The sequence below is a fragment of the Miniopterus natalensis genome, chromosome 2, assembly GCF_054644295.1.
Source record: "Miniopterus natalensis isolate mMinNat1 chromosome 2, mMinNat1.hap1, whole genome shotgun sequence".
In the NCBI taxonomy this organism is placed as follows: domain Eukaryota; kingdom Metazoa; phylum Chordata; class Mammalia; order Chiroptera; family Miniopteridae; genus Miniopterus; species Miniopterus natalensis.
The window spans coordinates 81,079,718-81,095,449 of NC_142082.1; the positions used below are offsets into that span (position 1 = coordinate 81,079,718).

General features: G+C 34.9%; 1 protein-coding gene and 1 pseudogene across 1 annotated transcript in view; both read left to right on the forward strand.

Moving 5' to 3' along the window:
- LRRC63 (leucine rich repeat containing 63) overlaps positions 1 to 15,732 on the forward strand; it is an 86,345-nt gene that overhangs the window by 33,524 nt on the left and 37,089 nt on the right. The window contains exon 5 of the mRNA XM_016219177.2: positions 10,064 to 10,162. Coding sequence (XP_016074663.2) covers positions 10,064 to 10,162 — 99 coding nt within the window. The remainder of the gene's footprint in view (positions 1 to 10,063; positions 10,163 to 15,732) is intronic.
- Positions 14,156 to 15,271, forward strand: LOC107541979 (ataxin-3 pseudogene; annotated as a pseudogene).

The following is a 15,732-nucleotide window of genomic DNA, read 5'->3' on the forward strand; positions in this document are numbered from 1 at the left end:
GTCAGGGAGCAGGGGAGCACATCTGCAGCTCACCCAGGCACTGTGCCTGGGGCCACAGCAGCTCACCCACATCTCCCAGGGAGCAGGGGAGCACATCTGCAGCTCACCCAGGCAGCTCCTCCGTGCCTGGGGCCACAACAGCTCCCCACAAATAATGACTATAAATTTTTCAATATTGATCAAAGATGGTAACCCACAGATACAAGAACATCAGTGAATGCCAAACAAGATGAATATAAAGCAAATAGCCACTAGAATACCATATTCAAATTTCAGAAAACCAAAGGTAAAGAAAACATTTTTCAAACTGGATAAGGTAGAAAAATATATACCAGGGAGAACAATACAAATAATGGCTGCATTCTCATCTGAAACAATGGAAGCCAAAAGAAAATGGAACGACATTGGTCAAGTACTAAAATAAAATAAAATTTCAACCCAGAATTCTATAGCCAGCAAAAATATCCTTCAAAAAATGGATATATAATAAGACATTTTCAGACAAAGAAAAGCTGAGAACATTTCTCTCCAGTAGATCTCTTCCACAAGAAATGTTTAAAGAAAGTCTGAAGGGAAATGATATCAACTAGAAACCTGATTATGCAGGAAAAAATAATGGCACTGTAAAAAATATATAAATGGTATGTCAGTAAATAGAAATAACCTATTAAAAAATCTTTACATCTCTTTAACAGACTACTGAGGGGAGTAGAGCCAAAATAAAAATAAAATAATTGGCAATAGTATTACAAAAGGCTAGGAGGGGCTAAATGTATGTTTCTGTTGTAAGGCTCTTATTTTCTTCATGAAGTAGAATATTATTTGAAGGTTGGTTGTGATAAGTGAAGGTGTGTAGTGTGATATTTAAAGAATCCACTGTAAAAAAACACTAATGGGAATAACTAATAATTTTTAAAAGTGAAATAAAATCTTAAAAAATACTTGTTTACAAAAAAGCAATAGAGAAGCAAAGAATAGATGGGACAGATACAAAACAAGCACCAAAATGGTAAACTGAAGTCTAAACATAATAGTAATTATGTTAAATGTAAATGGGCTAACCATTAAATACAGGTTATCAGGCTAGGTAACAAAGTACAACTCAATTATATGCTATTTACAAGAAATACACTTTAAATATAAAGGCACTGATGATTAAAAATAAAACTGTGGTGAAAGATCTAGGCATTCATTATAAAGCTGTTTTGGCTATATTGTCACACAAAGTAAAAGATAATGCTAAAGGCAAAGAGTATTACCAAATATAAGGAGAGAAATTTCAAAATGTTTGCAGGACCAATGCATCAAGATGTGACAATCTAAATGTGGATAGATGTGATCAGAATACTTCAAAATTCATAAAGTAAAAATTGACAGAACTAAAGGAAGAAATAGACCAATTCACAACCATAGCTGGAGATTAGAGACACAGAATTAATGCACAAGTAGTCAAAAACAATTCAATAAAAATATAGAAATCCAGAAGTAACTCAATCAACCAATTTGACCCAGCTAATATTTAAGGAACCCTACACCCAACAACTGCAGAATATAACTGTTTTTAGGTGCACATGGAACAATCTCAAAATGGAATCATGTTGGGCTATAAAACATGTCTTGAAAATTTCAAAAGATGGAAATATTACAGAATTTGTTCTCTGCCCACAAAAGAATTAAAACAGAATCCAAAAACAGTGAGATGTCTAGAAAAGTACTAAACATTTAGTAATTAAACAACACACTAATGACAAGAAAATTTTTTTTAAAGAAAACACAAAGGAAATTAGAAATATTTCAAACTGATTGAAGACACAACATATCAGAATTGGTAAGAAACAGCTAAAGGAGTCTTTAAAAGGAAATTTATAAATTTAAATGGATATATTGGAAAACAGAAAAGGTATAAAAATCAGTAATCTATACTTCCATCTTAAGAAGACAGAAAAAGGAAGCATTTAAGATCTTGTTTCCCAGTATGCCATCAGTTTGGTTCAAATAAGCTCTTAAAAAAATTCAAAAGAAGAAATAAAGAGAAGGAGGAGGAGGCAGTAAAAGGAGAAAATTAAAGCCTAAGTAGGGAAATGGAAATAAGAATGAAAAATCAAAGAACCAGAAAATGTACAAACAACATAGAAAAAAATCAATGAAGTCAAAACTTGGTTCTTTTAAAAGATTAGAAGAATTATTAAATCTAGAACATGACTGATTAGTGAAAAAGAATGAAAACTCTAAATGCCAAGTTCAATTTTAAAAAGGGGGAAGTCACTGCATTCCCTACAGACATTAAAATGGAAAATAATAAAATATTAAGAACAACATTTTCCCAATAAATTCAACAACTTTAACAAAATGGAAACATTAAAAAAAAAAAAACACAACTTGCTGAAACAGGGACAAGAAATATAACAATAGGTAGTCTTGCCTCTATTTTAAAAAATCTAATTGAAATTTTAATTAAAAGACTTTGCACTGAGAAAGCTCCAGGCACAAAGGACTTCACTGGTGACTCTATCAAACAGATAATAAAAAAAAAATACCATTTTACACTCACTCTTTAAGAAAGTAGAGGGAGGAAGAACACCTGCTAACTTATTTTACAGATATGTATATTACAAGAAAGGAAAATTATAGACCAATATTTTTCATAAGTATAAATGCAAAAATCCTCAACAAAATATTAGCAAATTAAATCCATCAATATTAAAAATTAAAAATGAAGATTAATGTATCATGACCAAGTGAGGCTTTCCCAAGAAATTCAAAGTTGTTTTAATATTTGAAATCAATGTTTATTCTCAACAATATTATCTTAATAGATGAAAAAACTTGAGAAAGTTCAACATCCATTTAAGATTAAACATATAACTGTTTACATAAGTTAGGATTAAGAGGAAATTTCATAATCAAGGGTGTCTACAAAAAATCTGCAACCACGTCACACATAATCAATAAAGATTGAATACATTCTCCCTAAGATTGGAAGAAAGGCAAGAAAATTTTTCCCTTCATTTTTATTCTACATTGTAATGAATGTCTTAGCCACTTAAGATAAAGAAGAAAAAAACATAAAGATTGAAAAGGAAGAAGTAAAGTTTTCTTCACTGCCAGATAACATGATTGTGTATGTAGAAAATCTTAAAGGATCTCAAAAAAAAATCCTACTAATAAATAAATTTAGCATGGTTGCTGGAAACAAAGTCAATATTTTAAAAATTGAGACAAGTGTGATCAGGGGACAAATTCATAGGGGCCTTCTATAATTCTTCCTTTCACATAATTAAAAAAACTAAAACAGAGGACTTCAACAAATCTTTTACAAGAGATGATATGCTAATATGAATATGGTCATCACTGATTTTCAGCCTTTCCTTTTCTTATGTATATAATTAAGGCAATAATTTTTTCTGTAATCATGCTTTTAACTGCATCTCCCAAGGTTGCTTCATTATCCCTGAACACTTTAGTACATATTCCCTGCAAGCCAAGACATTCTCCTGCATAACCACAGAGCAGACCTTCAAAATCAGAAAATTAATATTGATTCATTCATTTCTGTATCTAATTAAATTGAGAGGTCTAAATAAAATTTTGCTAATTTACCCAGTAATGTTCTTTATAACAAAATATTAAAATCCAGGGTAACATGTTGTACATAGTTGTTTTAGTTTTTTTCAGCAGGTTTGTTTCCAGCTTTCTTTGACTTTCATGAGTTCAAAACTTGAAGATTACAGGCCAGTTATTTTGTAAAATGCTCATTAGTGTGGGTTTGTCTTATATTTTCTCATGATTAGATATAGGTCATTCACCTTTGGCATTAATATCTCAAAAGTTTTTTCTCATTCTATCTTATCACATGGTGCATAATTTCAATTTATCCCAGGGCTAATTATGTTCACTGATGACTTGTTTAAAGTGGTATCTTCAGAACTGTTACTCTTTTTCTCTCTGTACTTAATGAGTATATTGTGGTACTTGGAAACTGTGCAAGTAATTCTATTTCTCATCAAACTTTTAATTTATTCATTAATTTACACCACTATTTTATTTGATGAGTATAATTTGCTATACTATTATTTATCTTCATTCATTAGTAAAAGCCCAGTCAAGTTGGTTTCCGTGTACTTTTCACATATCTCCATCATTCTTCCAGGCTTATCCTATACTCTCCCTGCCCTAGCGCTATAATCTGCCATTTCTCTAAGGATTCTGGTTATTTTTAATGGGCAATCCAAGATCTGGGCACTAGGTGTACTCATTAATATTAGGGTTTTATTGAGTCTTTCAGTGGGCAAAGTTAGGTAATAGGTGTGCATACAGGTGCACACACAAGTAGTACATCTGAGTCTAATATAACACTACAAAAATTGCTCTAATTTTTTCTTTTGTTAAATATGTAACTCTCTTCTCCAACAATGAGAAATTTGGCTTCCATTATATTTACATTATATACTCATTCAGCCAGTATGTAACCATCCTGGTTTCTTTTGCTGTCATCCCTCACCCATGTGTACTCTCTCCTTTCCTTGCTTGGGATCTGAAACAAGCTTCTACGTTGACATCCTCCTCACATTATTTGGGTTCTGTCCCCCTATACTGAAATTTCTCACCTGTGGAAGTCCTCCTTGCTAGAAGTTCTACTTAAGTAACAATGGATTTTGTCCAGGTGTTCTTTTCCTGGCCACATAGATGTCTTATGTTTTGGCTAATTTTTGTCTTTGAATTTAAGCAGCTTTACTGTGATATGCCTAGGTGTATTAGTTAAAATATTTACCTTCCTATGGTTCATAGCATTTTTTTAATATATGGCTTTATATCACTCATCAATTCTGGCAACATTTTGTCAGTATCTCTTCAAATATTACTCCTGCCCCACTCTTCATGTCCTCTTTTTATTGTAATTCAGATGCACGTATCTGAAACTTTTTCACCCTGCCCTTACCCTTTTTCCTGTATTTTCCTTTTACTCTCTGTCCTTTTTCTGAGTATTTTCTTCTTATCTAAATTCTAGCCTAATTTTATTCTATTTTCAGCCTTGTGAAATTTGCTAAGTCCTTGATTTTTGTTATTTTATAATCTAATTTTTTTATTTAAATATTTTTTATTTAAAATTTTACTTTGTTATTTAAATTTTTGAGCCTATTAATCAGTTATTTTATTTTTAAAAAAATATTGAATTTTACAGCGAGAAGAAGGGAGAGGGAGAGAGAGAGAGAAACATCATTGGGAGAGCAAGACCTCCATCTGTTGGTCTCCATACCCCACCCCCTGGGGATCTAGCCCACAACCCAGGCACATGCCCTGACCTGGAATTGAAACAACAACCCTGTGCACAGGAGACATCCAACCAACTGAGCCACACCCTCCAGGGCACAGTTATTTTTTAATACATCGTATACATCCAATATGTGGATTCTCTGTGGACCTGTTTCTATGGTCTGTCATTTCTCTTGATTTTTGTCCAATTATTGTCTTTTTTCATATCTTTTTATTTTTTATTTTTTGGTAGATGTTGTATAGAGGGAGTTGGAGGACCTTGATGATTCCTTCTTCCAGAGAATTTTTTATTGTTGCTTCTAGAAGACAGAGAAGCTAGGGAACATTCATCTTAATTCAGTCAGACAATAAGCTGGTTTAATGCAGGCTACACCCTTTGCAGAAGTTTTCTGTTAACCCCTTCTCTCAGGGCAGTAGCCTTTCAGCCATCTCATACCAAGTCTGTGGCCCCACCTCCTTGGTAAACCCTGAATTCCATGTTTTGTCTCCCTAGCCCTATTAAACTAGTTATAGTTCTTTTTTTAAAAAATATATCTTTATTGATTTCAGAGAGAGGAAGGGAGAGGGAGAGAGAGAGATAGAAACATCAATGATGAGAGAGTCATTTATTGAGCCCGAAACCCGGGCATGTGCCCTGACCAGGAATCAAACCCCGATCACCTGGGTCCTAGGTCTACACTCATCCGCTGAGCCACGCCCGGCTGGGCTAGACTAGTTATAGTTCTATTCAGCTTCTTGACAAAAGTTTTGGTTTAAGCAAAAGCCTTTTTGAGAAAAATAGTGTTGAGTTGTGTTTATCACTCTGAGACTTCCTTCTCTCTGGAGTTTTGGCTTATTGAGTTCTAACTACCTTTGTAATTCCCCAAGTGTTTATTGTATTGTGTTTGGTTTTTATTTTTGGTTTTAGTAGATTAATTGGTTTGAAAAAAGGTCAATAGTAGAAGTGAAAAAATCAGTTTATCTGGTTGTAAAGTGAATTCCCTTAAATCAGAGATTGTCAAGTTTTTTTTTGTAAAGGGCTAGTTAATAAAATTGTAGGCTTTGAGGGCTACATGTCTCTGTCACAACTACTCAACTGTGTTGTACAGTACAAAAACATTCATATACAATAGCTAAACTTAGCATAGCTGTGTTCCAATAAGAAGTTATAAAAAAAAAACATGTGGCCAACTGTATTTTGCTAATCCCTTCTTTAAATGGGGGAAGAATACAACTTTTAAAAAGGTGGTTGGATTTAGTCAAGAAAACATTTATTGCCACAGCCATCAATATTATTTTTTAAAAGATTGGACTCCAGAGTAGGATCTTGAGTTCTGTAGGGTGATATAAAAGAATTAAAAGTCATAATTTCTAATCTATCTCAGGGACTCATTAAAGAAACAGATTTATATAAATAAAAATGTGTACAAAACAAATGTACTGATTAATATAATATAGACTAAGTGCATAAGTGCTTAAAGGTTACTAGTTCAAAAACAAATAAAGCTGTTTCAGTCTCTTTATTCCTCACCACTAGTCTTGTTACCTTCCCTATAACTTCCCAATTTGAGCAAATATGAATGTGATTTGAATATGAAGGTGCCCTTCAGTAGTCAGGATGACAGGATGGGGTCCTGCCTCCTGAGAGAGCCAGCTCTTTGACAAACCCTCCACCCTATTAATAAATCACCATGATATGCACTACTTCTTTCACATCTTTTATACTAAATTTATACTATACAAACGAATGAATGGATCTCTCATTTTCACCTATAATCTTGCCTACCTATCAGTAAACCCAAACTTTCATTTAATCTGAAGAGGATTTGAACTTGAAGATTAAAATCTTTTGTTTGTCGCCTTCTGTTCTCCAGACATAAGCCCTGACTTCCACCTCAGCCTCTTTTCTAGCCTTCTTATTTTCAAACCACTATTTGAAGCCCCCTCACCCCTAATGTACCAGGCTGCTTCTCACCTCATCTGCACTTCTTATTTTTTCTGGGAACTTTTCCCTCGAGATCAAGTAAAATCTTGATCATAAAAGTCAGCTCTATTATAATAGCTTCTTCAATAAATATTTCCAATTCCTTATTAATCACTATAATCACTATATTTTAAAAGTGTTTATTGAGAAAGCCTTCACATTATTATTTAGTTCTTCACATCCCTTCAGTGATAAACACAGCAAACAGATTTTATGATGGAGAGATCTAGGGTACCTGGGGTATGCAGGCTTAATGTTTGTTATATCTACAGTCAAGGTCCCTGGGATTCCATGAGGCAAAGCAAAGGCCGTAGACATTCACCTATTCAGCCAATATTTATTAAGAACCCACTATGTACCAAGGTAAACTATGTATCTCACTATGTATCAGTGTGCAAAACAAACAAAAAAGTCTATTTCATGGAGCTTATACTTTAGTGGGGTGAGATTATTCAGTACATATAGTTATATGTATAGCCTGTCCTATGGTGATAAGAGCTATGAAAAAATGAAGCAAGTGGAGGGTCAGGAAGGCGTCAATGGAACACTGGTTTGAGAGGTTGCTATGATGCGTTGGTCAGGAAAGGCCTTTTTCATCAAATGATTTATGAGTATACAGCTGGCTATAAGGATATATAAGGCTATAAGCATATATAAGACTATAAGGCTGCTGACTGAGGTGAGAAGACAATTCTTGGGAATAGATGGGGGGGAAACTATCCAGACAGAAGGAAATGTAAAGGCACTAGTTATGTGAACACACTAAGCTGAATGATTAGAAACTGTACCAGATACATTTCTGCTACATAATTTAGTGTGTGACTATTTCCGCCAAGAAGAGAAAAATGTTTAAAACAGAAAGAACACCTACTTTTGTTAACTACCAACATATAAACATTTACAAATATCAATAATTTATTAAAATGTCAGTCTTGAAACCAGTACTGTCAATTCTAAGATTTTTTAGCCATGAACCTTTCATTTTTACATAGCGTATGCCATAGACTAACGTTTGGTGAAAATATGTCCCTTCACTGAAAGCTTAGGTTTGATTCTCCATCATTAGAGTTCCTTGGTTCATTCAGTTGGTCACTACTGATTTTATGATCCTTAAAAAAAAAAATGTTCCAGCTTTCCTGAAGCATAAAATATACTTGGGGCACTGGTCATGCTTCAGTCAATTCAGGTTATGACAACACAACATAGATTGAGTGGCTTAAACAACATTTTGTATTACAGTTAACATGGTGAGAAAGTTTAATATTGAGGAGTTAGCTGATTTTGTTCCTAGTGAGAGCTCTCTTGTTCATGGCTGTCTTCTTGTTGTATCACCCATCACATGGCATAAAGACAGAGAGAGAGCACGCTCTGGTCCCCTCTATTTCTTGTAGGGCTCCACCTTCATCAGGGCTCCACTAGTAAGACCTCATCTAACTCTAATTATCTCCCAAAGACCTCACCTCTACGAAACATTACATTGGGAATTAGAGTTTCAACATATGAATATGAGGGGACACAAACATTTAGTCCATAACAAGACATAAGTTTTCCTCTTTCAGAAATTTGTATATTTAAGCAAGAAATTTTATATAGATATCAGGTTAATAAAAGATAACAGAGAAATTTAAGTGATGGCGATGATGTGGTCTCTCGGTTCTTGACTTTGTACAGGAAAAATTTCACATTACAAGTCCAGGTGATTTTGAGAGCACTTATTAAAGCTGAGGACAGTGAAACAAAGGAAGGACTTAAGATAGAAGAGGAAAGATCATAGCCACAGGAGTGAGCCTAGGTGGAGCTGTTTTGGCTCTTTGGAAACATGAGGAAGAGTTGAGCCTGGGCGTGGCTGCCTTGGCCCTTTTGAAAGAAAGTCACAGAGGCAAAAGAAGCAAGCCAGCTGGACTGCATAAACACAAGAAATAAGTTACAGAGGCAAAAGAAGGGCCACTGAAGACAGGTTCTGGGGGTTAGCCCAGGATGAGCTACTCCCTGGTTGTAATATTCCTGGGAACCTTTAGAGCTTAGGAGAAAGAAAAGCAGACACAAACCTGAGGAAAGAAGTGGGGAAAGGCCACAGGCAAGAGACAGAGAGAGAGAGAGAGAGAGAGAGAGAGAGAGAGAGAGAGAGAGAGAGAGAGAGAGAGAACTGGGTCCTTTGCCTTAAGAGGTTTTATCTGTTTTCTAAAGGCAAGAATTTTAGGGGAGGTCTCAAGGGAGAATCTCAATAGAATATTCATCAACTTTCCAGGTGTGTCCTTTCAGGGTCATGGTCTCCACTGATTGGTCAGTGTTATGGTAGGGAGCCATTGATTAATGCTTAAGGGAGTGGTGGTACAAGGGAGAAGGAGGCAGGTGAGTCAGGGTGCTGAATAAGGCCAGTTTGAATTAGCTGTCTCAGTTTCCCCATTCAACTTGCCAAGGAATTTTCCTCACTTCTTACTATTCTGTCTCAGAACTAGAGCCATGAAAAAATCCAGGTGGTGAAAAGAAAAATTAAATACAAAATACATTTAATTACTTATATTTCAACTTGTAGTGAACACTTAATAAAATGTTTGCTCATTATTAATTGATGTGCCTGTCACACACGTCACTATACTTATTACATACATACTTACTAGTGTTTCTATTTTGTTTATATCTTTTACATATTTAAGAAATTATTATCATGACTGACTAAAAGGAATGAATGGAAGATGAGTATAGGCTTATTAGTGTATTGTGTCAACCACTGTCACTCAGAATATGTGATTTTTAAAAATCTTGTATAAAATACTTTGTGCATTGTTAATAATTAACCTCTTATCTCTTGTCACTTTCTTTTAGGGATTTTTTATCCTGAATTGTCCAGACTTAACACCTTTGGCTTTCCAATTGATATATCTTAACTTATCATTTAATGATATCAGCTCCTTTCCCACAGAAGTAAGTCCATTTTTATTATTGTATATACTGTAATAATTTTTATTATGAATAATAATTATAATAAAAAATAGGCACAGGATACCCTGGAGTTAAAATATGTAAATATATTTTGGATAGCATCCCAAAAGGCTTATTTTCAGAAGTACAAAAAGTACAGTACTTTCTTACGAAGTCCCATGACATTATCTGCAAAAACTGTAAAATAGTCAGGCTCTCAAATAGTTCTCATAATTGTACTGTGTATAGGAAATAACTTATTTTATTCTTCTAAGCCTGAATAAAACCTAAAATAAACTTATTTATGTGTTAATCAGAAGGTTTAAAAACAAAGTTTAGTGACCAGGTAATATGATGCTATAACAAGTTTTAGTTATCATAGGTCAAAATAAGATATTCTGCATAATAAAACATATGTAGAATAATCACATATGGGAATGAGGTAGTTCATTGCCATTTTAAATAAATGGGTCATTATGAGTAGTTAGGTAAGATTATGTTTTCTGTGTCTTTATACAGTTCATTGGTCACTTCCTTTTTATTTCAAATATATAGTATTAAAAACATTTTTCATAATTTCTCTGCAATAAAATATGTGTGTGTGTGTATATGTGTGTGTGTGTATATATATATATATATATATATATATATATTTGTCTTTATTGTTGAAAGTATTACAGATGTCCCCTTTTTCCCATCTTGACCCCTTCTACCCACACCACCCTACTGTCTGTGTCCATGGGTTATGCATAATATGCATATAAATTCTTTGGTTAATCTCTTCTCACTCACTCACCCACTCCCACCTTCCCTCTGAGATTCCTCAGTCTGTTCCATCCTTCATTGCCTCTGTATCTATTTTGTTCACCAGTTTATTTTGTTCATTCAAAGCAATAATCAAAAAGCTCTTAGCAAACAAAAGCCCTAGTTTGGATGGCGTCACAGCAGAGCCCCACCAAGCATTCTACTTCTTACTACAGCAGACCCTTTAACATTTCTTGCATTGCTGGTTTGGTGATAAACTCCTTTAGCCTTGTTTTGTCTGGGGAGCTCTTTATTTCACCATCTATTTTGGATGATAGCCTTGCTGGATAAAGTAGTCTTGGTTTCAGATCCTTGCTTTTCATTACCTTGAACACTTCATGCCATTCTATTCTGGCCTGTAGAGTTTCTGATGAGAAATCAGCTGACAGCCTTATGGGAGCTCCTTTGTAGGTAACAGATTGCTTTTCTCTAGCTTCCTTTAAGATTCTCTCTTTGTCTTGGATTCTTGGCATTAATTAGTATGTGTCTGGGCATGGACCTCTTTGAGTTCTTCTTTCTTGGGACTCTCTGTGCCTCCTGAACTTGTGTGACTTTTTCCTTGAGCAGGTTAGGAAAATTTTCTGCCATTGTTTCTTCAAACAGGTTCTCTATCCCTTGCTGACTTTCTTCACCTTCTTGCTTTCCTATGATGTGAATATCGTTACATTTCATGTTGTCCCACAGCTCCCTTAAGCTGTCCTCCTTTTTAATTGTGTTTTCTTTTTGGTTCTCTGATTGATTTTTTCTACCCTGACTTCCAATTCACTGATCGGATCCTCAGGTTCTTCTAATCTGTTTATTCGTTCCAATGTATTCTTTACTTCTTCTGTGTCATTCTTAATTTCCTTCATAGTTTCCATATCTTTTCTCATGCTGTAGAGCATCCTTACAATCAGTATTCTGAACTCTCTATTTGCTGGATTGCTTATCTCCATTTCATTTAGCTTTTCTTCTGGAAAATTCTCTTATTCTTTCATTTGGGGCTTCTTTTTTTTTGGTCTCCCCATTTTGGCTGCCTGTTTGGGTTTGTCTCTATGTATTAGGTAGATCTGCTAGGACTCCCAATCTTTTGGATGGTCTTTGGTGCAGATCAATGTAAGATGCTGTTTGTGACTGGTCCTAAGTACCCTGTTTGGAGGCTTCGGCAATTCACAGCTTGTGGCTTCCTCTGCTGGGACTGGGTGCTTTTAAAAGGACCCAACTGCACACCAAGGTCTGCTTTTCCTAGCTCCAGGTCCAGAAGCAGATCAGGCAAAGACTCAAAGCACCTAGAGATCCACCTTTACCTGCAGGCTGATTGTTATTCTCAGTCTTTTAATGAGCCTCAGGCTTTAGACCAAAGCAAGGCATAAACTTTACAGGGTAAGGTGAGAGGTTTTTCAACAGGGTGAGGCAGTTGCTTTTCCCTAAGGCAAAAGCTGCATGGATGGTCAAGGTTTGCCTGAGAAAGATGTCCTCTGCTGTATTGGGGAAAAACTCAGCACAGCAATCTGAGCCTTATCTCCGGAGGCCCCAACCCTGCCTTCTCTTCACACAGCTCTAGTCCATTCTGCCCTCCCTCTGCCAGAGTTCAAGGTGAGTGGCTGCCATGGAATTTTGTGCATTGGCTCTTTAAGAGAGTGCTTGCATTTCCAACCATCTCTTCCTGGAAGACAGAAACCCAGCTGTTTTTTACAACCAGATGTTATGTAGATACCTTTCTTAGTTCTGGTGCTCTGGTCTGGAAAGACCAGCTTGGGGTTTAGACCCCAGAGTTCTCAATGGAAACCCCCCAAAGCTGAAATATCCCTCCCAACATTCAGCTGCTGCCTATAGGGGCCTAGCCAACCCTCTTGTGCCTCCATACTTCCTATCAGTCTCTAAGCAATCTCCTCTTTACATCCTTGGTTGTGAAGGTTCTCTTCAGCTAGTATTCAGTTGATTATTCAGGATGTTTTTTCTATATTTTAGTTGTAATTCCAGTTTGGTCCTGGGAGAATCACTGTAGCTTCCACTTAATTCACTGCCATCTTTGAATCTCTGGTAATATTATATTTTTATTTTTACTAGAATAACAACTCTTTTATAAATTTCACTAGGGCAAATTGACAATAATTTCCAAGCAATATAGGTTTTTTTTTTATGTTAATTTTAACTTTTCTTCTAAATAGTTATAGACGAGGCCTTATGTCTTCCAGGCATACTCTATCCATTAAAAGAAAAATTTATAAATATAAGAGAGCTCTTTAGATGTAAAATTTAAAGTGCTCACTTTTTAAAGTGATAGAAATCAATAGAACTTGTCGTTAACATAAAAAACTGTGTTATAAAACTATAGATAAAATATTCCAACCAGGATGGTAATATCCAGGCTTGGAAGGGCTGTACTGGGTGTAAGCTAATGATACCTATTTATCAGCATAATGTAAATGCAATCAATAGAAGACCAGAGGCTGACATAAATGTGGTGACTGAAATTGTTACAAGTTTCATGGAAAACTCAAGATGGTAGACTAAGGCAGAAGACGGGCTCTATTAAAATTGTTTTGGACAAAAAAAAAAAAAAAGGAAAGCAGAAATGGTAAACAAGAAGGTTGATATAACAAACCCTGTAAATATATACTCAGTCTTTTTTTTAAATCTTAGATTCTTTAAAAACACATAAACAACAATAATTATAATAATGTGTTGTTTATCTTCCATGAGAAACAAGAAGACTCATTTTGTGTTTAACATTGCTTGAATAATCTATTGCAATGATAATATTTTAATCTTGTGGAATTATCTTTCATTGAACATCAGCTAGATAAAGAAGATAAGAAATGGCAGAAGGAGGAGTTACTAGTGAAGACTATCACACATTTTTACAGCAGCCTTCTGGAAAAATGGATGATAGTGGTTTTTCTCTATTTAAGTTATAAATAATGCCTTAAAAGTGTGGGTTTTACAACTAATCCCATTTAACAGTCCAGCATATAAGAGGCTCAGGATCAATCCCATGAAAGATTATTTATATTCCATTAATAGAGAACACTGGTTTACAGTTAGAAAATTAGAAAAACAATGGTTCAACTTGAATTCTTTCTTGACAGGTTCAGAATTAATATCAAATACATATCTTGCACTTTTCTTGGCTCAATTACAACAGGAGGTTGTTCTATATTTGTTGTTAAGGGTGACCTGCCAGACTGTGAAGCTGACCAACCCCTGCAGATGATCAGGGTCCAACAGATGCGTTGACCAAAAGTTATTGGAGAAGAATTAGTACAACTAAAATAACAGAATCCAGAAAACAAATCTGGAACAAGTCTTAGAAGGAGATGAGTCAGGAGTGTTAGATAAAGATGAGGGTGTTTGCAGCAGGCTTTGGAACTAAGTCACCAACAGATTGACATGGAAGTTGAAGAAGCAGATCTCTCTAGGGCTATTCAGCTCAGTATACAAGGTATTGCAAAAATATATCTCAGGATATTCCACAGACATCAAGTACACATCTTACTTCAGAAGAGCTATGGAAAAGAAGAGAAGCCTACTTTGAAATGCAGCAGCAGTAGCAGCAGGATCCACCAGGACAGCTTTCACACCCATGTGAAACACCAACTACAAGTTCTGGAACACTTGGCAGTGATCTTGGTGATGATGAGTGAAGAAGACATGCTTCAGGCAGTTGTCACCAGGACCTTAGAAACTGTTAGAAATAGTTTCATAACAAAAGAAAAAATAATACATTTTACAAAATCTTTAGACTACTCGTACTTTCCAGCATTATCCTGCATGACTAAAGCATAGGGTCCATTTTGATAATATATCAACGAGAACAATGTTTATCAGGAGAAATAAGACTTTTAACTGGGTGGTTTTCAAACAAAAAGGTGAGAAAGTAGAAAAATGAATCAGTTGTAGGACTAAATAATGCTCCTTCAAATACTAGTCAAAGAGGCATTCAGCAATTAAAGAAATTTAAAATCATTTTCTAAATATTCCTTTTTCATTTTTGAGTGTGAAATATCTAACATGTCTAAAATTAGGACTTTTTTTGGGCTCTTTTTGTAGACCAACTAATAAGCTCTTGCTACAGAACATTTTCCATATAGTTTGTTTTCTTTTCCTCCCTTCTATGTTGGTAATTTGGCTCATTTTCATCACTTAATAGTTGATTCCATGTCTCATTAACTAAATTAACCTTTTAAGACAGTGTCTCTTCTCTATGTTGATAATAGTAATGATTCCAGAAAAATAAATGTTCTCCCTCCAACCATGTATTGTGCACTTGGGTGTCTTCTCATGTCATTGTCTCTGATTACAATTTATCTGCTACCTTGTTTTTGTTATTTTTCTACAACTCTTTTAAAAGATGGTAATCTTTTGTGAGGTTTTGCTTCTTAAGCCCCCCACGATGGGATCATTATTTCATAATTCTGGTGCATTCCTAAACTCTGAAATCAGCTTTGCACACATTTTTAAGAATAAATGAGCATTAAAAAAATAATAATGTATTGTTAGGTCTGTAACATATATGGATGTAGTACATATAACAACTACAGTGCAAAAAAGGAACACGGAATAGAGTTATTTGGGAACATTTGCATATCTCACTGGAATTAAGTTAGTGTAAATCTGAAGTAGACTGAATACAAAAATCAAGCTTCCATGACATGCTGTCTACAAAAGATATACTTAAGATAATAGATACAAAGAGGTCACAGGTAAAAATGTGGAAAAAATTTATCATGTAAACAGCAACCATAATAAAGCTGGAGTGACTATACAAATATGAGACAAAATAGATT